This window comes from Corvus cornix, chromosome 3, assembly GCF_000738735.6.
Source record: "Corvus cornix cornix isolate S_Up_H32 chromosome 3, ASM73873v5, whole genome shotgun sequence".
Lineage (NCBI taxonomy): Eukaryota > Metazoa > Chordata > Aves > Passeriformes > Corvidae > Corvus > Corvus cornix.
The window spans coordinates 56,174,403-56,201,452 of NC_047056.1; the positions used below are offsets into that span (position 1 = coordinate 56,174,403).

The following is a 27,050-nucleotide window of genomic DNA, read 5'->3' on the forward strand; positions in this document are numbered from 1 at the left end:
AGTACCAGGCTACGCTCCAATCACAACATAAACCAAATGCAACTGATGTTTTTGTGCTGTCAGAAAAAAATCATTTGAGGCAAAAGATCTCATTAAGCAATCACTCTTTGAGCAATCTCTTTAAGAAACCACAGTTTTCAAGCAAACATATAATCACTGGAGGGGGGAAAAAGGAGGCAGACTGAGGTAGACTTTCAGAGGTTTTTAAATGACCCCAGCATGCCCCTGCAAGGTTTCAGTTGTTTCAATATACAATTACTGGAGGAGAATTTTAAAACTAAAGATCAAAGACTTCCCAGTTGTTTTCCTCTTTTGCAGAGTGCACCTACATGCTTTTACTACATCCTCTTACTACTTTTATAAGCACTCTAGCTGGCAAAGGCACTTTGGATGGTGCAGTAGCCTAATGGTGTCAGTGAGAGCAGCAAGCCAGGGGGTGGTTCACATGGAGCCCTGACGGGAGCTGGCTTGAGCAGCATCGCATGCCTGGCCTTCACTGTGGCACCGGGAGACAGACCTTGCTAGAGAAGAGGCTCTGGAAAACCTCAGGGTGGATAAAGGCAATGCCACATGGTCAAATGGTCATAGCAGGGACAGTATAGGGATGGCAAGTGAACAAAACCAGGTTAAAGGGAGGCTGGAGACCTACTGTACCACAGGCAGCTCATTCTACTGTTCTGCATCTCAATTTCGCCACAAATGTTAGGGTGTAAAAATATCTCCATTGTTACATTTCTTATCCTTTTTGTTCCTTTAATTATAAGAGCTACATGAAAGACCTAAAGGTAATCATAACACAATCAAGAACATTTTAAAAAAGAGATAAAATTAGATTTGCAAGATAACACAACCAATGGCCAGTTTCAGCCACTCTTCTAAACTCACATTAAGTTATATCAACTGAAATTAAGGATTAACCCTATTCTTTCTGACTTTCCCTAAAATCCTGGTTTTACACTTTTATTTCCAATAATTCTGTTTAATTCTTCAAGAGCTAAAGTTTCACTGTTTCAATCTCTGCCCATGTCTGGAGGCTTTAGAAATGTCACTTTTTAAATGTAACACTTTTTTTGACTGCAAAAACTTTCACATGATGAAATTGGGAGGGCTATGCGCTCCCCTTCATTCATAAAATCCAGTGAACAAGGCACTAAGCTTTTTTCTTCAATCTCTCCCACTACTGTGCTCACCACTGAACCAATTAACATTCATTGGAGCATCTGGAATTAACAGAAAAGAGGATTATTTTGCAACCCAATGAAAGAGGGGGAAAATGTCAAGTTTGTAGCGAACTAGAAAATTAAAACTGCTTCAAGACCACATATAGAAATTGCTCAGAACATAATGTGCTGCACCCAAGAAATAAGTCTAACTTAAGAGTTCATGGTCTGGTCATTCTTTATAGTCACTAGGATATAAAACTAGCTTGACTAATGCACCTGCATCCATTATATTCCTTCAGATTGTTCACTTTTGAAGAAGTATTATTCTGTCAATTGTACTTATATGTGAGTAACAGAAGCTGTATATATGTGTACTTTAGCATCCATTACATTGCCTGGTACCTACATCAAAACAAAAAACACAAGCACATATAAATGAAACACTAAATGGTTCTTTTTCCTCCTATTCCTTTCACCCCTACATGACTGGTTTTGAACAGAACCCAACCTCTGAAAAATTATCCAGGAAATTGTAGGGATACATCAAAGAGAAGAAAGACAGCAAAATTAATTGCAGCAATTTCCTTTAACCACTACAAGAAGACTATTTCAGCAGCCGTGTGGGAGTGTCACCATAAGACAGAGCAAAGGAATACTTTGCAGGGAAAGCAAGACACTGGAATGCAGCTGGCAATTCATATTAATTTCCTTGTCCAGGGAGACCTAGTAAGTTATCAAGCAATATGTTTCCACAAAACACATCACTGTCTTAAACCCCTTTCCTTGGACTCTTCTTCAGTGGGTATCAAACCCAAGGCACCCTCAGGAAACTGTCCCACATTTCATGGAGCGGGCTCAGGTGTGCACACAAAACACAGGTGTTGCACTTGGAGAACAGTGACCTTAACTCAAGCTCCCATACTGCCTGCTGAGATACATACTGAGGCCAGAACTCAGGGGCTGAGGTTGGGAGCACTCTGACAGAGCATTTTACATTAGGAAGTGACAGGCTGACACGTTTAAAACCCTCTGGGTAACACGTCAGATTTCACAAAATGAAAACAAACAAATAAAAGAGGCTGGTTTCTATCTGGAAATACGGCATCCTTGTCAGCACCTCATCTTGGTTTTCAGCACTCTACCAGGCACCTATTCCTACTCAGCATTGAAAAATGTACCTAAACTTCTAGGAAATATATGACCCTTCTTCCCAAAATTGTCTTGTTTTTTTTTAAACAGGTGCCCAAAATATTTGAAATTTTATTGAAGTCTACTCTTTCACATTGAAAAAACGGTTATTATCTAGCAGATAGTTTAAAAAATTTCATTTTGTATGAAGTGAGAATGTTTATTTTTTACTGTTTGTATCTGCCATGAAACAAAGAAACTATTTACACAACTCTAATGGAGACATCTGGAAAAGCTTTGGAACAGTGTACAAGCTCATCCAAAATGACCAGACCTATAAACTCTATTTGTCATCCTTTGACAGGACTGGAAAATTGCATGGAATCCCACTACATAAAAAAAAAAAAAAAAAAAAAAAAAATCACTGTAGTGTCTTGTCAAAAGTTCAATAGGAGAAATTAAAGATTAGAAGAAAAATATGTAACTTAAAATCCAAAAAGTTTTCCCTGGAATTATAATTTGATAATTTTTCTAACTTATAAAAAAAGTGGTAGTTTTCATCTTTCTTATTTCAGACACATTTTTATTTATTTTTTCTTTTTTTTTCACTTGTATATGAAATGCAAGTTTGACAGACTGCTTACAGATGAGAATAAAAACCTATCAGGAAATGGAGCCACTTCATACAGCTCAGACATAGTCTGGGAGACGGTTTTGTCAAAAGCATCACCACACTGATCCTCGAAGTACAGTTTGGATCATATAAAGAACACTTTTTCAGGCTGAAGGCTCCTATCCTGAGAGGCAGAAGAACTGTTTTTGGTGAAGGAGCTCTGAGGCAGCAAGTATCACCTGATTGTTACCCAAATGGTGTTGCCCGCTTTTGATGATATCCAGAAGGTTATGGGTTCCTGTTATATACTTCTGCAGGTCATCTCTGTTTATATGCTCCCATGGCTACACTGGTACCATGAGGAGAGTTACCAGAATGAGACTAAGTCACGCAGTAACTGCAATATGGACACAACCAAGACAGGTCACACAAAACTGATGTTGCACTATGATGGTAAAAGACAAACTTGAAAACAACTGAACAAGAGACAGAAAATATGAAGCAGCAGTGTGGTAAATACTTGTCAAGATGACACAGCATTCTAACTTTCATTATCCTAAATATGTTTATTAATGATCTGACAGACCAAGAAAGCAATGAGGCAGCAAAATATGAAGATAACAGAAAATAATTTAACTTAATCAGAACAAAAAGAACATGAATTTCAGAGATACTCAGAGAAGTGAGTCACCTCCTAACTGTTTGTGCTAAGTCTGGAATCAACCTAAATTTTAAGCATTTTCAGGCTGCATTTTTGCACAGGTAGAAAATCAACATATGAACTGAGAAAGAGGGGTGAACTTGGAAATTCAAACAAAAAGAGGAAAAAATCTTAATATTATTGTCTTACAAATACACAAGAAAAAAAGGTAATTCTGAGTGTAAAATAAAGCATCTACAAACACATTTAAATATAGTCCTACCCCAATTAAACATCAAGAAGCTGCTCGGAGACTTGGAAGCCAAGAGACTCTGAGGGTTCAAGAGGCTGGCAACAAGGGGGAAAACAGTTCATCAACATTATACTGAACTAATTCTGACATCCCATAAGTGAATAATTTCAGTCTTCCATCTACATGAAATTAGCACTTACAAGTTACTTCACATTATTTGTAAATAAAATAACACATGGAAAGCTGGTAACAGTTATTCACTGTCAGCTGAAGAAAAGCAGATCTGGATTCATCAGACTGCAGTGATGGACTTTTACCAAAACCTCTCAGAAGCCCTATTACTGACAAATAAGGTACAGAAAAGCTCATCTGGAGTATAAAGAAATGAGCACTCTGGCTGCACTGGCTGCAGAAACAAGGCAGTAAAGGAAATGTGTTTGTGTTGCTTGGCACTGTCTCATTCAAATATTCGAATGTGTGTCTGTTTGAACACTTGATTAGAAGTGTCCCCTTAAAAAAAAAAAAAACCCAACAAAAACAACTAAAAAAGCCAAAAAAACAACCAAACTAAGAGAACAAGAGGAAAACAAACAAAAAACAGAACAAAAAAACCTTACAAAAAAGTAGCATGTAAAAAATTCTGCAAAATATAAGCCACTCTTTTTTGCGAAGAGAGGCATACTGTCAAGGCAAAAAACAGGAGCATAATGAGCAGTATAAAAGAAATAGAATATTTAATTCATATTTATGCCTGTAGGCTAAGAATTTTCAAATTGAGACTGGGGGAGGGGGAAGGGGGTGTTTCACAACAGGGATATTTTGTGTGCTTCATATCTTTTCCATGCAGCCGATAAAATCCTGAGACACCAGTTTAGGAATGGATTCACTGTGGCACACTGTAATAGAGTTCTCCATAACTGACACAAGGGGGCATTGGCAGAGTCAGTGTTTTCCTGTGGTAAAGCAACATTCTTCTTGAAAGTATAAAGGAACATAACCCTGCACGTTTACCTGGGGGAAAAAAAAGGTTCATTTGGTATTCATATTGGAGCCAATGATCCTTCATAACTGTGTTTATATGAATACCAAGTGGGGAAAAAAATGAAGTCATGAGTTGACAATTGTGCTGGATTTTCATGGGCAGCTCTTCTGTGTCAGCTGAGAACCACTCTGTGTATACTGGTTTTAAAAAGTGTGAGATGTTAACCAATTAATACAAGGGTTTAATCCCATCATCACCAAGTAACGTATACTAGAGCTTTCCTTTTCCAGAGACATTGCAAAATCCCACCCTGCAGAAGACTAAGAGTCAACTGCTGATTCCAAAAGGCTGCCACATGCTTCTGTCACTTCTGGTCACTATTTACTAGCTGTACAGTGCAAACTTGGCCCAAAGAACTTCCAGAAGAATTTACTGCCTTCCTGGAAGAGAAAGACAGAAGAACAACTTTCAAAAATATGCACTAGAACTGGCAACCAGCCAGGCAGTCTTTGCCTCCTGGGAAGTAAAGCATCTTGTACCCCAGGGATGGAAGCCAACAAAAGACCCTCTGTGAACAAGGATGCATCTTGAGTTAGGGGGTACTACCTACCTAACCATAAGCCTCCAAGCCCTCACAGCTATGGCATACCATTACAGAATATGTTGCAGACTAAGCAGGAACATGCAAAGTAGGAGCTGAACATCTATGTATGCAAACAGGATAAAGACTGTAAAAGGTGCCAGGAACTAGAAGATTCTTGCCCTTTGTACAGGAGAGACTGGAAAAGCCCTCTCTGTGTAAAAATAAAGAGAAATTAAATTAGAAGAAGGCTTGCTCTAGAGCTGTATGCTACTACTGGCAGTATAGATACATTAATATTTCTTTCCAGCACTATCACATCAATACTTGCCTATTCATTTCTGTTATACTGTCACTCCCACATTACAATTGTCTCAACTATTTTGCCATGAACTGGACTGGCGAACTCACACAAGTTATTGGCAATACAAAACACACACCCAAAAGATTCATTTTTAACCCAGATAAAACCCTGTACTTGCACAGCCACCCCAAGACAGGGAGAAGTAGAAAGGTAGGAACTGTTCTAGCCAGCACTGCAACTGGAATAAATACTTGTGAAATTACCATCTCACAAAGTATGTCTAAAAATATGTGTGATATTCATAAGAAATAATGCCTTTGTAGCAATCAAAGGAGATTTCTGAAATAGGTCAGACATGCAATACTAATGTAATAGTTGATATTATATGGCAATATTGCAATTTTAGTGCTATTCCAGTCATTGTTTTTAATACAATGAACACACCCAGTTAGAGACTGTCCAGGGTTTTAGCAAACATCTGGCTCTCGTGCCAGCAGCCTGTATAGCCACTTCTCTCTTTGCAGCCATGTTTTCTGAGGGACAGCAGCTGTTGCAGAAGATGCTTCATTAGACTATTGATAAGACTTAATATTCTCTAGTAACATTTTAATTAGCCTACTCTATCACTTTCCATATCTTTGTGAATCAAAGTAAAATTAAATTTCTTGAATTTTGGTTTTCCAAATCAATCTAAACACTCCAGAATACAATTTCACAGGGAACACAACACATTTAGCCTATAAGCAATTTTGAATGGTACTATTCCCTTTGTATATTAAACTTGATTCTGGGTCTTAAGACTTCCTATTGGATTTGGTTCCAAACCAAAATCCTCAAGCTGCAGAGAGAAAAATCACTGAAAATTCTGATGGCATGCATTTTCTTTTTCTGAGATCAGTCTGCTCGCAAGGAGTACCAGATACCTGTGAAAACCACTGGGTGCCTCTGACAGCCTGAGCAGTGCCCCTCTCTGGTGGGCAAAGGGAACCGGACACTGAATCAAAGTCAGGATCTTGATTCCTCCCTTCTGTTTCCAGGACTCCTCAAGAGGCTTAAGAAGCTTTAGGTCTAGACCCAGAGTGCAAGCAAAGTGATAAATATTTCATCTCTATCTCCCTCCTCCAGGACTGTGGCAGACAGTGACATTTCTTACAAGGAACAGAACTTTACATATGGAAGGGAAGGCAATAGTTCCTTTTGGACACTCATAGCTGAGCACAAACTCCTGGAGGAACAAGGCAAATGCAGATTTCTCATCTCCCATTCCACTGTGGGATATTCTTTAACTTTCTTTCACCAGTTCAAATTCACAGCAGTCTGTAACTAGCATGCAGACAAAACAACATACTCTTTACATGCACAGTTCATTTCCTGGAGAGATAATCAAAGAAAACAAATGAGCTGCATAACAGATGTGTCCTATAATGCACCACTGCAGCAATACAAATGGGGTAAGAGCCCATCCAGAAGTCGTCTGCAATAAATCTTTCCTAATTATTTCTATGTAACTTAAAAACTCCTATATATCTAACGTGACGTTTTAGTGAGTGACTCACTTGAACAGAAAACTAATACACATTATATTAAAATAACCTCTAAACTGGAATTACAGCTGATTGTACTCAGAGATGTAGCACTGGAGAGAACCTAAAAGAATTAGGCTGAAGTTACTAAACATCAAGCAAAAAGGGCCAATTTGTGTGAATTATGAGAACAATGGATATGTGCACATGCACATACATATCGCATCAGTGCTTTCCAACAATCGCATATTCTTTTTGTAAATTATTTTCAGAAATAAATAAATCAGGAGGGATCATTACTTACTGTTTACTTAGAGTAGAAATTAATGAGCGTTTCTTGGAAAGCTCCAGGGTTCAGCATAGCTGAAGACGCTAAAACAGATATGTTCATCCAAGAGTGTAAATTACTTATCAGCTAAAGAAAAATAGCAGGAAATGTTTTTTTAAAAGGATCATATCTTTTCAAATAAAATATTACAGTTTAAATATTTAATTTCCTAAAGTTTTGGCTAAAAATATATAAAGATTATTACTCTGGATGCTCATTTTTGCCTTTTCATTTGCCAAGACGAACAGAATTTCATCTTCAGACACTTACTATCAAGTGAATTTGTATGTTATTGAATGCCCAATGAACTCCAACATATAAGCAGTTCTTGTTAAAAGAATGTTAGCTCCTTCTTACCTGTTTGGTGTCATTTTTCATCTGTCAATATATGTCAAACAAGTAAAAAAGATTACTCATAGTCAGGTAAATTTTGGTCACTAAAAATATTTTTTTGAGACAGCTTGTTGGGAAGCCCCAAAATTCAAAGGTTTGAAATTCAAATATTTCTTACTCTGAAAAGGCCTGAATAGGGCCTTGCAACAGCACTCTGGGTCTTGATTTTAAAACCACTGCATACAGATGGAACTATGACTCTATAACATGTGGAATAGCAGTCTTAAAAAAATTCCCTTGGTTATGTACTTGCATAACAGCATAACCAGCTGATGTACTCTTCAGAATCTCTCTTCTTCTGGACAACGAAATAAAATCTGGAAAGCTACAGAATTAGCTTTAGGAGTTTGCAAAAAAACTGCTAAGAATGAACAAAAATATATGAAATGTTGCAAGATAAGTATTAGAAAACTCTCAAGGATTTATTTCTGAGCTCACTCAAAGATTTTATAAAGAAATATTCTAAGTGTTTCTCTAACTACTTTTCCTTTCCTAACTCTGCTTCCCTTGATTGAAATTTTATGCAAATACAATGATGCAGTTTGAACACATTCTTGTAACGTCTACTGCCAGGAAACTCCAGGGGAAAGAGTGGGACATAAAGCTCAAACACTATGGCTTGGAAGATGAAATGGGAAAGAACAGTGAGTAAATCACATCCCAAGGCTCTTCCTTTGGCCACAGGAGCAGGCAACAACCAGACCCTTCCACTTGGAAGAGCCCCTGAACAAATCACTGCTTTCAGCAGGAGCCCCAGCAATAAGTAAGAAGCCCAGTATTGAGCTGTTGAATTTACTGTTGGCTCATGTGACTGATTCACAGCATCTTTTTCCTCTGGTCCTCTTGCCTGTGTTCTTTCTTGTCACAGTTGGAGGCTCCTTGTTGCTGGTCACCTTGTCCTGATGTATTTCTCTCCCCTTCTACATCCCTAACTCTAGGGCCTCCCTAGAGTTTGAAAATCCTTGCATTAGGGTACCTCTTAAATTTCCAGTATCAGACTTGTAATTCAGACCTTGATACTTCTTTCTTCTGTTATAATTTTCTTCCGGTCTTCAGCTAGTGAAATCTCTACCTGTATTTTTGTTTTGTTCTGTATTGTTTACGTTCCTTTACAAGCACTTCTACTGAATTGTTCCTTCTCAGCTTTGGCTTTTTCCTGTCTGACACAAGCTCCTGGTGCATATAACATCTCCCTGTCCTTTAGAATCAGCACCTCCACCCTGTCTCTCAACAGCAGACCCCTGTGTGACATTGTCTCATCTTTTTCTCATTAGAAGCACTGTACAGGAGGAAATATACCTCATCCTTTTCCTAAAAGCACTACAAGACAATTCTCGAGACAATTTAAAAAGTTACTTGTAAGAGAGGCATTTTCTTATACAGCACCCAGAACCTGGAGGAGGAGCAGGAAGATGGAAAGGAGTGCTTTTTTGGTTTTGCAAATATAGACAAGAAAAACTGAAGATGCTTCCCAGACTAAGAAAACACAGGGATGGAAAGCTTTAATTTCATATTCAATGATTTTAATTTTGCTGCCCCTTATAAGCATTCCATTGAATGATATATCTCAGTCTGATGTTCGAATTCAAATTGTGTTTACTTTATTCCACTGTAAGGTTTGATACGTTCTCTTACATTCATGGTAATTAATTGAAACTTCACAGAAATTAAATTAGCAAAAAGCAGCGATAAAGCAAGATCCAGATGCCTATTTTAATTTCTCTTTTGCTTACAGATTTTCTTCCCCTAAGAAGCAGGGGAGCAGAGAGTATCATTTCAACAAATTAAAGAGATAAGCAAAGGGGTGAGTTTTTTAACATTTTAGAAATCTCCACATCAAGGCTGTTAGGCAAAGGAGAAAAGATGATAAAACAGCTATTTTAAAAGAGTTATTAAAAATTATTACAGGAATTGAAAGCCATTCCTTCTTTAAATAAGTGTAAATTACTGGCAGGAGGATCACTGCCCTTAGAAGCTCTATAAACTTTCCTAAACCTAAAGGGTTATAAACACATACCACTCTCGTCTAAGATTCCTTCCACTGAAAGCAGACTTAATTTTTTTTTCAAGGTTTGGTGCCACTAAAGTGCAATATAAAATTGTGGCTATTGGCCTCTTTGCACACTGTTCCTAATTTAACAAACAAAGCCGTTTAGAAGGTCAAATAGGAAAACAGTACCTTAATAAAACAGCAACCTCTGTGGCTTTGAAATAAAGAAAGAAAAAACAAAAAAAACCCTCAGTGCCAAAATGTTTATCTCCTCGGTTCATGAAGCCATAAAATAAGTACAGCACCGTGAATCATCTCAAAACTTCAAAGCCGGTATGCCCAGTGTACCATTTTAGGGCTATTAAATTGTACAGCCACTGTACTCGTAGTAAATAGTTATACGAAATTGTAGCAGCACTGCCAAAGATTTCTCCCTTGCAACAAAATTTCCTTAAAGCTACACTCTTCACCATGAGCTCACTGCATAAGCTCGCAAAGTCTGTTACCACCTCAAGAGGTTCTGCACCAAAATGTGTAGTTGATTACACTGAAAATGCCAGCCTCATTTTGAAAATACAGTACGCCATATATGACATTAAACTATACACACAGTGAGTGAACACTGAAATACAGTAAGTTAATTCCTTTGACATAACAGCATTTCTGTAGAAAAGCAGAGTAATGATTTTGCTCAATTTATCAAAGGCCATTTTGAAGGTGGTACTGTATCCCCTGAAATGTTATGCAAGTCAAGAACATAAGAAGGCATATCTTTCAGGAATATGTGATTCAAAAATGAACATTCATCTACGCTGATACCTTGCCTACATGTGATTTTTTGTAATTTGTCCCAATTAAATGGTAAAAGGCTCAATTTACATGTAAAGTCTGCCCCACCACAATCTGTTGGCATCCACCTCATGTGCAGCTGTCAGCTATTCCAGCTGGCTGGGGTGATCAAAAGGCACTATCAGTGTCTTACAGAGGCCACCTGGGAGGACTGAAGCCTAAATCCCCATCAGGCCATGTAAAAAGTTAGGCATCCTGAATTTTTTGTTTATGTCATAGGACACTGTACACGGTTTTTGTTCATTTAATCCAGCAAACCCACTTGCATTAGTGGCCAAGGTTTCAAAAAAAAAAAGTTAAAACAAGCTTTTCCATACTTGGCATATTATGAATTGCATTGTCATGGGGGAACCTGGTTCTGACCTCAGACAAAAATCATGTTATATTTAAGTATTGAAGAGATTTTTTGAGGTTATGCATAAGAAGCTGCCAAAAGCTCTTCTTTCCCCAGAATCTGGTTAACATCACCAAGTTTGCAGAGCCAGTTTAAGCAAGTTTGAACTAATGCTGAATTAGTGGCAATAAAGTTTGAGACCAGTTCTTACCTTCCCAGTCAGGGCATATCTGTGGGGATCTGTTAATCCATTGCTTTTCCTATTTTACATGCTCCCCCTATTCCCTGCCCTAGCCTTGGCTACTCCCTCGGTTTCTCCCTATTGGCTCCTGTACCCCAACCCCGCCCAGGGACCGCCCCTGGGCCCCTGACAAAACCACCCCGCACCCAGACCAAGAGGTCTCTCTACCTCTGAACAGCACGGGAGCAAGATGTGATTAAAGCCATCTCAAACCCTCATGAGAGACCCTTCTTCATCACCACTGCATTGTAACACTGCTGGCTGCCAGAGCCAGATCGCAGGGCTGTCCAAACTGGACTCTGGGATGTGGCGAATCGCACGGCCCTAGGAAACCCCGCTGTGCTCACAGGGAGCTGCAGCCTGCTAGGCAGAGTCCAGTGGTTACAACACATGTCTGCAAAGATACTCATCTAATTTTGAAGATTGTCCTCAGCATGTCTTTATAACAGATCTCTGCCTACATGATTCTACACAGTCCATCACAAATTACATTTTACTGCTCCGTATTGTGGAATAGTTTGACTCGTATCCAGTACATCTACTTAGCTGTTTCTTCTTCCATGCCCACCTATTTCTATCATCAGAAATGCTGGCTGACCAAAAAGTATTCTTTAAAGCCTACACAGCAAAAAAACTCCAAAAATGTCCCTGAAAGTCTTTACACATTTTTGTAAGCTGTATCTTCATTGCTTTTCTGCTCTGTGGATATCAATTTCTTCCTTCCTCAAATAATGTAGTTGTTTGGATTTCAGTAAAGCTTTTGATACTCTCCCACAGTATCCTTCTGGACAAAATATCCAGCAGAAAGCTGTTTTCATACTTTAGTTCAAAGATGAGTAATTACTTTCATCACTAAAAGGTCATTTCATTGATCAACATGCAAAAATAAATATATGAGGATGTTCTTCCAAAAAAGTATTCAGGCTTCACTAACCAAGTAAATTGTGGGGTGGGGCATAGGCTAAAGTGTATGTGTGTGTTTTCAGGGATTGTACAAAGGAATTGATTCAATTATTTCATAACATCATGCGATGGGTGAGCACCTGGCTCATGGGTTGGGCACAAAGGGTTATAGCAAATGGGGTGACATACGGCTGGTGACCTGTCACTAGTGGGGTTCCACAGGGCTTCATCTTCTTCTCTGTGCTCTTCAAGATCTTCATAAATTACTTGGATGCAGGGTTGGAAAGGATACTGAGTAAGTTCCCAGATGATACAAAACTGGGAGGAGCTGTTGACTCCCTTAATGGCAGGGAGGCCCTGCAGAGAGACCTAAACAAGTTAGAGGGCTGGGCAATCACCAGCCTTAACAAGTTCAACAAGGGAAAGGGCTGGATCCTGCACCTGGGATGGGGCAACCCTGGATGTACAGACAGACTGGGGAATGAGAGGCTGGAAAGCAGTGCCATGGAAAGGGACCTGGGGGTCCTGCCAAGCTGAACGTGAGCCAGCAGTGCACTGGCAGCCACGAGGGCCAAGCGTGTCCTGGGGAACATCAGGCACAGCATCGCCAGGTGGGCGAGGGAGGGGATTGTCCCACTCTGCTCTGCACTGGGGCAGCGTCACCTCGAGTGCTGGGGGCAGTTTTGGGGGCCACAATATAAAAAAGACATGAATCTATTAGAGAGCATGTAAATGAGGGCCATGAAGATGGTGAAGGGCCTGAAGGGGAAGCCGTATGAGGAGTAGCTGAGGTCACTTGGTCTGTTAAGCCTGGAGAGGAGGAGACTGAGGGGAGACCTCATCACAGTCTGCAGCTTCCTCATGAGGGGAAGAGGAGGGTCAGGCACTGATCTCTCCTCTGTGGTGACCAGTGACAGGACCCAAGGGAATAGCCTGAAGTGTCAGAGGAGGTTTAGGCTGGGTATCAGGAAAAGGCTCTTCACTCAGAGGGTGGTTGGGCACTGGAACAGGCTCCCCAGGGAAGTGGTCACAGCACCAAGCCTGACAGAGTTCAGGAAGCATTTGGACAATGCTCTCAGGCAGGTGGTGTGACTCAGGGATGTTTCTGTGCAGGGCCAGAAGTTGGACTCAATGGTGCTTGTGGGTCCCTTCAAACATGGCATATCCTGTGATTCTGTGATTCACTATGAAATATGATTTCAACTGATCCACTCATATAGACTTTTTTCCTTGCTTTTCTACATCCTGCATGTAGGTAAATTAAGTCGCATAATGTTTCCAAGGCTTGAGAAGTGTGCGTAGGAGAAGCTGTTTCCTGCACCTGCTCTTTTTCTATTGCTAAAAAGCACACTCACTTTTTAGAAAAAAAAATATATTTTTACCCTTAATTCTGAAGCTTGAAACCTTAGTAAATTAGCTGAAAAAATAACTGAGTGAATTTCCACAATGCTGTTGCACCAAATACTTCATTTAACAGAGGAAAATTATTCAGTTCCTCTGTTTATGCATAAAGTATACAAAAATCCTCTCTGATTAAGCAGTATTATATAATTCCTGGTAGTAATGGAGTATTCAATGGCAACGTACTGCAGAGGTGAAAATACAATTTATATTGTCAGACACATTTCCATTAATGTACATGTATTCCCAATATATTCTAGTAGAAGGAAACTTTGGCAAGCAGAGACCCAATCTTTGAAAGGTGATCAGTACTTCTAATATTTTATATCAGCAACTAGGTACGCCCAACTTTTTCTAGGGACCAAATGAGAGATTAAAAAGATATATATGTTTAAGCACCTAGATCCAAATTCTTGAGGTAGGTAAACAATTGGGCCTGAATTCTTTTAAATCAACTTTAATTTCTGTTTTTGTCCATGTATACTGTTCTCCAGGCCACAGTACCAAGAACCAAGGACTTTCAGAATCCCCAAACTCCTTTTATTCTCTCTCTCCTGCTTTAGGACTTTCCTTTGGTATAATTGTTTGTACAGTCACTAGTAGATCAAACTGCGACTGGGAAAGGATTTTTGGTTTTTAATTCTAGCCAAAGTTCGACAGTTCTACATAAAACCTCACCTGCTGGAGTACTTATTAATGCATATACATGGAGTCATTAGCCTTGGCTACTCCTTAGGAGCTATTTTTACAATGTAAATGAAATGTATAATACATTGGATATACATAAATAGTTAATAACCTCATACCTTTGATTTTCTGGTGTTAGAGGCTTTCTTTAAATTTGAAGTATATATTGGGTAAACCAGGCAGTTTTTTGATCATTGCCAGTTGTAATCATCTTGTGACAAGCAGTTCTAGAGAGATTTCTGAATAAAAACAAGATCTGGGTTCTCTGACAATGTTACTTCATTTTTAAACACATTTCCATTAATTATACTCTCAAAATCAAAAGGCATGGAAACCAAATATTTCCAGTTGGACAACATAATGAATTTAGATTGTGGTATATTCATGTTGAATGTAAATTAATTTATTTTAACAGACTAAGTATATCTCTAAAAATCAGTAGAAAGGTAATTTGAATTTGTCTGTTTTGATAGTGAATAGCTTTAACACTATGCACATAGGTTCATTTTTCAAAAGCACTTTTGTAAAGGCATGATGCAAAAAATACCTAAATTAACAGCAGAACCTGCCCGTGACTTGAACAGACTGTAGATCAGGCCTCAACCACCGTGACTTTGTCAAGAATAAAATTCTCAAGTGATTTCTTATAAGATACGATGAGAAATTAAACACACACAGGTTCTCATTGGTCATAGCTGGAGCCCACAAAGTGACATATGAAAAGTGGTTGAAAGGGAGCCCTTAAGGACTGGAAAAGACACGGTTATTGATTTACCAGGAACACTCTTGCCAAGTTTAAATGAAGGAAAACATAAAAATGGCATAACCTGGGTGTAATTCTTTTGAGGTAATGTGGGTGAGAGCTGTGTTAGTTGTCTCTAGCATCCCTTCCTAAAGTAGCTGCATAATTTTAATTAAATAAATGGCTACAGTAAAAACTTAAAAGATCAGAATCCCAGTGAATTATGAAGTATAAATTACCATGTATGCCAGTATTTTTACCAAGCTAAAACTACAACATGTGCAATAAATGTCTTATAAATTTTAAAATCTTAATTTATGAAGAGTATTTGTGTAGACTGACACTTTGAAAGGTGATGAACTTTAACTACAAAACTACTCTCTCATTTAATTTATATTGATTAATTGAACTACATGAACGATATGTAACATACAGTCAATAAAAAATGTTACATATTTTCCACAATTCTGTAATTCCTTTTGGAAAAAGACAGAATCACGGTGTACCAAAATGATAAAGATAAAAAAATCTAGTTCTATTATGAAAAAAAATCATACTAGAACTTTTATTCTGGACTTTTTTTTCAAATCCAAAATTCATGAAAGATCTTTAATTCACAGTCAAAAATAGAACCCGGCAATTAAATAAATCATAATAATATTTATGGGCTTACTAGTGATGCTGAATTTATCACTTACATTACATGTATAAGAGTAACCCTTTACTAAAAGGATTAAAATAGTTAACATAATTTGATTAGATCAAATTGACTAGATTTGACTAATAATCTCTTTTAACCTTTAATTTTGCTGAGTTTTGTCTGGAAAAAAAAAGTTTATAAAAAAAAAACCTGCCCAACATTCTACAGAGTGGGGAAAATACCTTTTCTTAACTAAATCTTTCCTCAAAAATCATTTACATTGCACTGTAGTATTTTATTGACAAACATAACATAAAATTTGATTAATGTTGTAAGTTTTGTTAATGTATTTATACTTAAATGACCAATTTCAATTAAATAAGAATAGGTAGTCAGAAAATCATTATGTGGGGGTTTCTTTTCAGTTTGTGTTCTACAGGTTTTATAGTTGACTAGGGCTTTTTTTTCCTTACCTGGAACTCTCTTTGCCCAGTTGATCATGTGCACTAATTCTCTGTCTGCAAGGTTGGTCAACAGGGTCATCATAGAGGCTTCGTTGAATGGTCTGTTTGGGTCATATTCAGAATAAACTAGGGGTGGCTCCGCTTCCAGCAAGGCACTGACCATCTGTTCTGCCGTCAGGGACAGGGCTGGGCTGTTCTTCGTGTTATGTTTAACCACCAGTGGACTTGTCCAAAGGGTGGGAGCTCGCAGCTCTGTTGAAGAAGCCTCCCCATTCCTGGAATCCTGCTCCTCTCTTTGGCGTTTTTGTTTCATCACTCGCCCACCTCTGCGGTCTTTGCGAATTCCTAGAGACACACAAGAATATAATGAACTCCTTTCCTTGAACTTAAGTATTACATACACTTGGCTTAAGCAACAGCAGATGCTTTTGACAGACCCAGGCAGCATTGACTCGATTTATTTTCTGAAGACTTCTTCCTATATAGGGAATCTTACACCAGTAATTGGACAGAAAAATTATTTTTAAAAGTACAGTGTCAGGAATAGTGCACTCCTTCCTAAAATTCAGATCAGTTGGGCTCACACAGAACTCTAGACTACTGACACTGTACAGCTGCCTTAGCCCCACAAAAGGAAGTCATTGGGAATAAATAAGTATTTCTTTACAGCCCAAAACTTCAAAGTATCTCCCAACCTCTAACAGACCCTTATTCTATAAATGATCATCAATAAATTAATGATGTTGCTGGGTCAGATGGATCACAGAAGTAGCTCTCAAAACTCCTTAGAATATTTTGCTTAAGGTCACCAATTATTTCAATTAAACATCACCCTATTACTGAGCCAGTAATCTTCATAATTATATAAAAACCACTTAAGAAAGTTCCCATTATAAGATGAGCTTATACAGCAATAAAGAATGCCATTTAAGTAGATAAACGTAAGTACAAAAAGGAGACATAATTGCAACCTCAGATTCTAATATGGGAGACCCACTGCCAAAAGGCTGAAATAACCACAACAGAAACAGAAAATTGTTATTACTGCACATTTCTGCAGTGTGCTTTGCACTGTCTGACCCTGAACCTTGGGATATTATCAAGTCAGCCATACCAATTCAAACAACGTAAGACCTCTACAGTGGAACAAAACCTTCCTTTGGGGAAAGGTTACAAGAAAAATATGGCGATAAAGCCCACGTGGACTCCAACCATAGAGGGAAGGTTAAGTCTGGCTCTAAGTGGAGGAGTTACAGGCATTCTGAGACTGAGTCAAAAACTTAAATCCATCATCAAGTGGAGGCAAGGGAGGACAACGAAGTAATAAGGAAAGCACACAAGGAATTGAGCTATGAGGAGAGGGCAGCTATGATGCGGTTTATTCTGGAGTTCTCATGCAACATGAAAAAGCAGCACTAATCGCAGTTTGAAAAGCAAAAGAAATATCTACAGAGAATAAAGATGCAAACCATTCAAGCAATAGGGAAAACATTTAAAATAAAACCAAACCAAACCAAAAACATTTGCAAGCAATCAATACAGGTCTTTCTAATGGTTGGGGAAAGGGAAAAACAACCTTTGCTCAGATCTCTTCACACTACAAAATTTTAAACCTTTAGAATCCCAGTCTTTGTTGGCAGTGTTTCCATCTCACATACAGCATGCCTTCATTTAGATCTTGGATCCATCAGCAGGTGTCCTTTCTAGCCTCAAAGAAACAGGGACAATCTTTAGATCTCTTTTCCTCTTTCTTCAACTATGGTGAGATTTCTACTGAATTAGTATTTGGATATTAGGCATTTTTTGTCCAATTCATTCAAAATGTAGTAGGCTTTGTGATTCTATTCCATTAATCTATTCAGATAAAGGGAGTTCAATAAAACTTTCATCACTCCTATTACTTAACCTATCTACATTTTCCCATTCCCTAAACTACTTCTAAGCCAAAACTCTCAAGTGCATTGCTGTTCCCATTTTTCAGTCAGCAATACCAATCTTTCCTACCACTAAAGAGTTTCTTTTAAGGAGAGGATGGGAGATTCTTGCTCTTCAGAAAAACACAGGACTTATTCTGGCAAAACGTCATCGTGAAGATACTCTCACTGGTAACGTCCTTGCAATACTCAGTAGCAGGCATGCTCCATCTGTAACAGAGATTTTTGTTGTATGCTTTGTATCAATGTAATGTTTGTGAATTAAACTTGCCCTGTGAAACATGTAGATATAATCACATGAACGAGCCTTTATGGTTCACAGAAACTAAAGCATTTGTTAACTTTCTCACATTCAAAATTTTATGGCTGCTCATCTAGAAATTTTCATTCAAAGAGAAAGCATCCTTGTGGTCTGTGGTGTTCAACATACTCATAAATAGATGGGCTGACATAATTCATAAACAAGAAGTTGGGGCTAGAAAAATACTATAAAAACATCAGATAAGGTTAGCAAGTAAATAGAAGGCTAGAAATTACTTGGAAAGGAAGGGAGGACAGAACAACTTCATAAATCACAGAGTTTATTATCGTGAGGCACACTACAGTGAACACTGCATGCAGGTCTGTTCCTCCCAAATTAAAAAGAGATATAAAAATATACAAAAAAGGGATAAGAGAAAAACAGATAAGATGATTTGAAATGTGAAACAACTTTGGTATAAGAGATATCTAAACTGACTATATCTGCTTGGCCTGCAAGCCAGATACAAGACTACAAAATCAGGAATAGCAAAAAGATGAATAAGGTACAAAACACTAAAGCTTCTCTTCTCATACAAGAAGGTTTCAAATGAAAATACCCCATGCAAGGTTCAGGACAGACAAGAAGAGGTTCCCTTTCACACCATGCAGAAACAAAATTGACAGTGTGAATCAAGTAGAAGGTGGTATAGTTAGAAAGCTGTAGGCCAAATGTGATAGAGAACAGAATCAATTAAAGGTTAATAAATATAAGTAGGGCAACATCAGCATTAAGTCTCCATCACATAGATTACTGAAAGATCAGAGTTTTTTTGGCTTTGCTTTTTATTTAGTCCAGGCCTGCCTTGTTAAGTAAATCTAGAATGTGATGAGGATTTTACATAACAGAGGAAAGGTGGCAAATGTAAGCATATTTAGCTGTTTACAAATAAACCAGATGCTAAATAAGAACAATAGTTTTATTTTTAATTCATCTGAAAGTATACCACTGGCTTTTCTTCACCTTAGAACAAAAAAGTGGTGCATTAAGCAAAGCTACACATAACCAGTTTGGAGGAGGATGCCCCCCACAAATTTATTTCTTGTATTTTTATTTTGGGATTTTAAAAAAAATCAACCAACCAACCAACAGTAGCAATTTTACTGCTGGATTTTGTGGAGACTAAATCTGAAAAAAAAGTCAGTAAGAGTATGCATTCCTTCTGCATTACATCACCAGCTTTTATGATAACAGACAAAAAGGTCTCTGAATCTGTAAAAGTATCATATTCATCAGAGATTTATAGAACTTACTATTAACTCTTTACCTAACCCCTAGATGAACAAGCAACATACTTACTCATTTTCTTGGACTAAATAGGAGTGAGGATCTCTCTGAAAAAGTCAAGTGCTCCCAAATCTCCTTCAACTTAATCAAATTTTGTCTCTGTTAAATAGAGGTAATAGTGATGCACAGTCTCTAATTCCAAAAAAGGCAACCCTATCGAGCTACAATTTCATTGCCAAAAGTGCAATGATCCTGTAAGAGTTTTTAAATATGTGAATGCATCAATTTTGATTTAACAGTTCAGCCAATAAAGGGACCTGAATTGTCAAGTGTTATGAAAAACAATATTCTAGCAAAAATTGAAGTATTATGCATCTTGCAAGAGCTCTAAAACAATTTCCATGATTGGAAGAGCCAAGATTTTCAAAGGCAGTTTTATAAAACTTCATATGCAAATTCAGTCAGACTTTCAGACATGGAGACAGGTTTCAAAACTGCTAAGTAATTATAGAATCAAATAATAAGAACCTGATCAGCAATACAATTGCATCTGGACAATAAAATTGCATATGATGCTCCCATGGCAGGGGAGTTGGAACCAGATAATCTTTAAGGTCCTTTCCAACTCAAGAGTCTATGAGTCTATGATTGTGAAAGAAATATTAACCATATGAAATACTTCACTAGTATTTTCCCACGTCTTTAAAACAAAATAAAAAATAAATTTCAGATTGTTAAAACTAAAATTCCTAAGTTAAAAATGGATTGAATGAGCACTGAATCTCAGCCATACAACAGCCATTTTTTTCCTCCCTACTGCTAATAACAAAGTTCCACCTCATACCTTCATATAAAATACTCGAGAATATTTAGAGGAAGAAAAGGGGGAGACCAAATAGAATCAAATTTGCTTGGCTGTGTGTGAACTACAGAATAATGCATTTTAGATTTGAAGATATATGTATAATCTCAAATTCTATTCTAGTTAAATATATTCCCTATGAGCTCCTTTATATAATATTCTTCAATTTCTTTCTTACTAGAAATTTTGCCAATCAACGGTTTGTAGCCACACTTGAAGGGAAGGGAAATCATGGCAGGAAGACGGCTTCTTTTTTTTTTTTTAAATTCAAAAGGGCAGCAAAAAGATACACCTGTGATTGGTTTTGGAAATGGTGATGGATAAATGGTTTACCAGCTAACTTCCCAGTCTGGAACAACCTTTGATCCTGAGGCTCTTTGTCCACACTTCTGCTCCTTGTCAGCAGACCCCAGATAAGAGATATTTGACACTTCTATATACATGCACAGCCTTGTAGCATTAACAGCCTATAATTTTGTCAGTTTGTCAAAAGAGTATTTCAAATGTATTTGGAAACAGCTTCTCTTCTAAACAATGTTGTTGCTCTTCAAGACCAACCTACATCATTGGCATCCTGTTGAAAATTGACAGAGAGAAAGAATTTCTATTTTAGAGAGAAAGAATCTCTAGTGTTTTGTAAAACAAACCCTGCTTGACAATAAAAGACAAAATGTATGTGGTAAATAAAAGATATTATAAATAAGAAGGTGTATGTCAGAGCCGCAGAGTGTCAATTGCCCGGCTGATGATCAGAGCCTTAAGGGAGAATGCACAGAACAGGCCATGGCAGAGATGCCACACAAATCCTTTACACCAGTGTTCGCAAAAGAAGAAACCAGATTTTCCTACAACATAAACCTACATTTCTGAAATTGAAGTTGGGGTTGAAGAGGCCAGAAATTCAAAAGCCTCTCTTCAAATGCCCAAGTACGGGAAGGATTTACTAAACTCTTGGGAGAAGGCCTCTGGGGCTCGGTCCAGGCTCACTTCGGTGTCACTGCTACCACTGGCAAAAGTAAGGGACTGCAGAAGTAAAACAGTGTGAACAAGCCAACAGTTCCCTTACGGACACAAACCCGAGTGTCTAAGCACAACTGGGTTTAGGGTCCAAAGGGTGGAGGCAAGCAAGGCAGCTGTCTTTTAATGGCCTCTTATGGCAACTTCACTTTACAGATAGGCCTCATTAGGCACACCTCTGCTGAATTCAGTAGCTTTATAAAGCTTCATTGGAAATAAAACAGAATCCTACAGCTTCCTTTAAAACCTAAGGTCACTGTAGCTGCTATATGTAAGTAGCATTCAATAATATAATTTCATTCTTGATTTATAACAGATGGAGATTGCTGAAGCTATGACTGTGATGTAGGTTCTAATATTATAATGTATCTCAGCATAATAGTCCTTCCAAAGTGATTTTAAAAACCTTTGAGATTTTGAGAACTTTTCTGCTTGATTCTCTCTACATAAATATATTATTTGGTCACAGAAAAGGAACACCACTTTTGAAATTCAAATTCTATTGCCTAATAAATACTTCTTTTGAATATGATTCAGACAATCAGCCCCTTATTTAATTCTCACTTCTCTTTCAGAAAATGAAACACAAATGTAAATTGTGCTGAAAACCCAGGTGTGTTGACAATTACTTTAAATGAGAAACATTGTCTGAAATCTTCTAAAAAGATTAATCAGAATTTAATGTCTAATCTCAAACACACCTCCCCAAGTGACAGTGCTTAATAGCCTGATTTCTGACAAGGATATCTAGACACTCAGTACTATAAATAAATAATGGTCTGTGCACCTGGATGTTACAGTCTTTTCTACTCCTGAGTGGATGAATGCTGTATGTCTATTTATGTGAGTGGGGTTTTTTTCAAAAAATATCTCTTATCCTTTTCCAAACTGGATCTCTTATCCTTTTCCAAACTCCTCTATAATCAAGACTTCCTTCTCTTGGAGACAGAGGGAGAGAGTAGTCACAGTCAGGGTTTAGATTCAGATATTCAGGTTCAAGTCCTGCCTCTGCTCCCAGTTTGCTCTGTGACCATGTCACATGACATCTCAGTGCCCCAGAACTCCTACCAACTAGAATGCAAATCATAAAACTGGTCTTCCATGTAAACTCTTAAAGACATGGTGACAAAAAACCAGCTGTTAACAGGCAAACAAATGTCATTTGGGGTCTCGACTATTCATAATGCACAGTTTGAGAACCAATGATCTATTAATTAAAGATGAAGGTGTGAGGCATGATTCATCCTAATCTGTATTATTGTATTCAATCTTTTGAAGTCATAGCATGTTTTAAAGAGCATCTGAGGACACATAGAAGTGAAACAAGAGAAGTTCAATTAATCCATCATTCAAATGAGTCCTTTTCAGTGCTGACACTCCTGATAAAATCATACCAAGTTTTGGTTACATTAAGTATGGCAACCACCCCATTTCTAGACAATATTTACAATGAGCCTATAGACATTTCAGGGATCACAATAAATCCTTTACAGGAGCATTCTCTACCTTTACATCAACCACGATTTGGGAAAGGAAGTCGGTTTAGGACAATCAGTCCAGTGGTATGAATCTCAAAGACAATGAGAAATTTTAATTGCTGCATTTTAAAAATTAGTTAAATTAATTGGGTATTGAAGGTGTTTGGCCTGATACCAGGACTAAGTGTTAGAACTGAACTGCAAGTGTCTAAACCAAGAGAAGAACTGGAATCATACAATCATAGAATCATGAAATGGTCTGGGTTGGAGAGGATCTTAAAGATCTTCTAGTTCCAACCTCCCTGCCATGGGTAAAGACACCTTCCATTAGACCAGGTTGCTCAGAGCCCCATCCAAGCTGGCCTTGAGCACTTCCAGGGATGGGGCAATGTGTCTGAGCAACCTGTTCCAGTGTCACACCACCACCTTAAGAGTAAAGAATATCTTCCTAATGTCTCATCCAAACCTACCCTCTTCCAGTTTGAAGCCATTACCCCTTGTCCTACCACTAAATTATCTTGTAAAAAGTCCCTCTTGAGCTTGCTTATAGCTCTAGTACTCTAGGAATTATTCAAGTAATGAAAAAAGTATTAAAAGGCCAAGTGAATGTAAACAAATATACAACTATAATCAGCTTTACCATCTCAAATAAGTGTTCAAGAATTATACATTAAAAAATTCTGCAGTATTATTTTTTATACATATCCAGTTATAGCATATAATTAAGTATAAGAAAATTTGTCCCATTCTGTCCCATTTCCACCTGACTGCAAAAGGTCTTAACCGTGTAAAATTTCACCGTTGAACCTGCTTTGAGCAGGTGGCTCAACAAAAGACATCCTAGAGTTCCTTCTAGCACAGATCATTTTATGAAGTGGAAGAGCAAGATAAAGCATTTTTGGCAAAGATGTTCACAACAATGGTCTCTCTTTCTAACTTTGGGGGCAGAACACAAGAATATTATATTTTGGTACAATTCAATGGCAGTGATCTACTTTGTATGTTTGCAAAGAGGAGAAAGAAACATTTCACTAAAAATCTGATTTCATTTCCACCTTTTCTCCCAGAAAACTGCTGTAAACTCACAAAATTTTACTTCAAATATTTGCCCAACAATTACAACTTTAAAAAGTTCATTTCCTCATACATTTATCAGGCCCCACCTACACAGTTATTTGGCTGAGTACAGAACAGTATGTCTAATAGGTATCATTGAGGTTCTCCTTGAACAAACCTGACTCATTCCACATCCACAATCCATTTTCCTTCTTTCACTAATTTCTCTTTTAAATAAAATATTTCATTAAAAGATAATTATATGAAAATGTAGAAGGCCTTGAGCCTGTCCAGTGGTTGAATCAGACATCAATTTACTTCTACTTTGGTAAATGATTTTAATAACTGTCTAGCCTCTTTACATGAATAAATATAGAATTCAGCAAGGAGGCACAGCTCCCTCCATTTAAAGACAAAAATCAGCAAGGTCCTGCTCTGAGAGGACGGAAAATTTGTTTATTCATTTTCCCTGTAAAAATGTATCTTAAACTTCAGCAAGACTGTCACAGTGAACCAAACTGGATTAGACCTGGGTAACTAGTTCATAAGAATGTAAGAGGAAAACTGGAGCCTGGAGACTCCAATCTATAGGAGTTAATGAAAGTTTCTACAGTCAAATGTCATGTGGTTTTAGCACCCTGTTACAGCCAGCACAGAGTTTCACCCCCTTGGCTGTACTGCAGTAATTTCTGAAGTGTTCTCAGATACTTTGTGAGAGTAACACTGAAGGATGTAGGCTTCAAATGTGCTGTAACACTGTAATTTCATTACCACAACAAAGTACACGGAATCTTCTCTCAACAGCATGAGATTTCAGGCTGTTCAAACCCCATGTCATATACATAATCACCATCTGGACCTAGCACATGAGCACTCAAATCCTTAATGGCCACATCTCCTATGATTTGATGTTGGGAAGCCATCAGCATTCGACAATTGAAAGAATTATGTAGGTGTCAGGGTGGTTAAACATGGCAAAATATCAGGTAAATAATGGATTTTTCATTAAGATTCTGGCATTTAACATTATGGCAATTTTTTGCCATAGCCATGAATTCCACTAACATCCTGTTGCTCTGATCCCACACAGCACTTAATGATAAATCTGTCTTGTCACTACATTGAATGTAGCACACTAATAACTAGAAACCTCATTCACTTACCACACTATAAAAATAATTAATAAAAAGCAATAAAGCAAGGTGCTTTTACTTTCATAAAATCAGGGTTTTTGGAGCCAAGTCATCAGAAAACCTTTAAAACACTGGAGAAAGGGAAAACTAGGTCTGTATTGGAGCAGAGATCACCTGCACCTTACATATGGTTGGAGCTTCAGGGTTGCAACTGCTGTAACAACTCCACTTGGAAGCTGGGACTCTCCATCATATGAAAGTAAGTTGAAGTACACTTCTCCAAACCAGACTAGAAGCAACCTTCAAGGCATCAGTGGATTGTAAACAAAAACAAGGCTACTCTCCCCTGCTACAGAACAGAAATAAGAGGGAGGAACAGAAATAAGAGGGACATGACAAGAATCTTATTTAATGTGTCCACTTCACGTACAAACGGGGGAGCACAGACTAAATAATAACATATAATTTTAAGGTCCTTTGGGTTTATTCAGAAAGAGAGAATGAAGCATTTGGACAAGATATAACAGCTGTAAATTACACCTCAGATGGCAACTGCATCAGCAGAGAGTCTCACAGTCTAATTGTCTCTTGAAGCAGCACAGTAACAGATGCAGAAGGAAGCACTTGCAAACACAAGAGGAGAGAAAGAAAATAACTCTTCAGTACTGAAAGAAGTCTTTAAAAGACACAAGAACAGGGAAAAAAAAAAAAATCAATAAAATTTCCACAGGAACTCATAAGAGGAACTCATAAGTAAATGTTCCTACGATACAGTTCAAGGGCCACTTGAACACTGCATTTTTTTCTAACTAAAGCCTCAAAAACATGTTTTGCTTGTGTCCACTCTACTAAAAATAATACATATGAACTTTTTCATGCTACATTAAGTGACCTTCTGTGAGGAAAACCTCAGCAACCATATTCTATATCCTATGTTACTCTATATTCTATGTTTAGAATTAACCAGAGACATTTAATGAAGATTTTATATACCTTTCCCAATATTTACTGAAAGTCAATATTTAATATCAATTATTACTTGTATCACTTAAATGGCAGATAAAAGTCAGAAGTTGGGAACTTTTAGTTTATTGAGAAACCTCAGCTAATTTAGTGGAGAAGAAAAACCTGAGATTACTTTTAGGGGAAAGAAAGATGTTTTCCACTGTATCTGAAAGTTGTATCATCATAAGCAAACTGTGGAGATAGAGATAAAAGTGAGATTAAGACACAAATGAATATTCAAGTGTATGATAGAAATGCCTTAAAAAAGGCAAATCCTTCAACATGAAAATTAGGAGATTATTTAAACTAAAAGATCCAATCACAAGAACTAGGAATTATTAGAGAACAATGTGAACCTTGAGCTGACCACAGAGCTACATCATTTAAGTATGTTGAAGAAAAGTTCTATTATATCTATTAAAAGAAAATCTTCATAGCTCTCCTCAGAAAAAATGAGAAAAAAAACCAACAAACTTTTAAACATTGTGACTTAAAAGTTAACCAGATGGCATAGCAAGAATATTCACTTAACCTTTATCTTCATCTGAGAGAAATGTGACAATTATAAGGGTCTAGATTTAGAAGAAAGTTTTTTCTTCCCCCCCATATCTATGTGGACAGTAGGGGATTAGTAATGACTCCAGAAGAACTTTGAATGTTTTACTTCATCTACATTAATTTCACCTTCCCTGAAGTCATCTGCAGGCATGACAGATTTATTACTTGTAACTGAGGGATCTTGAGATTTTTTTCCAAGACTTCATAAAATAATATTTTAAAACTCTTGCCTATGAACCAGTGATGGACTTCATGCATTATTAGTAGTATTATAAGAGCAGATACAATTTATGCCGATCCTGATCTTCTTCTTTGTAAACT

General features: G+C 37.6%; 1 protein-coding gene across 1 annotated transcript in view; it reads right to left on the reverse strand.

The window, feature by feature from the left end:
* The window catches only part of ESR1 (estrogen receptor 1), a 163,453-nt gene that overhangs the window by 35,445 nt on the left and 100,958 nt on the right, over nt 1-27,050 (reverse strand). The window contains 1 exon segment of the mRNA XM_010400810.4: nt 16,168-16,503. Within this exon segment, the coding sequence (XP_010399112.2) occupies nt 16,168-16,503 (336 nt within the window).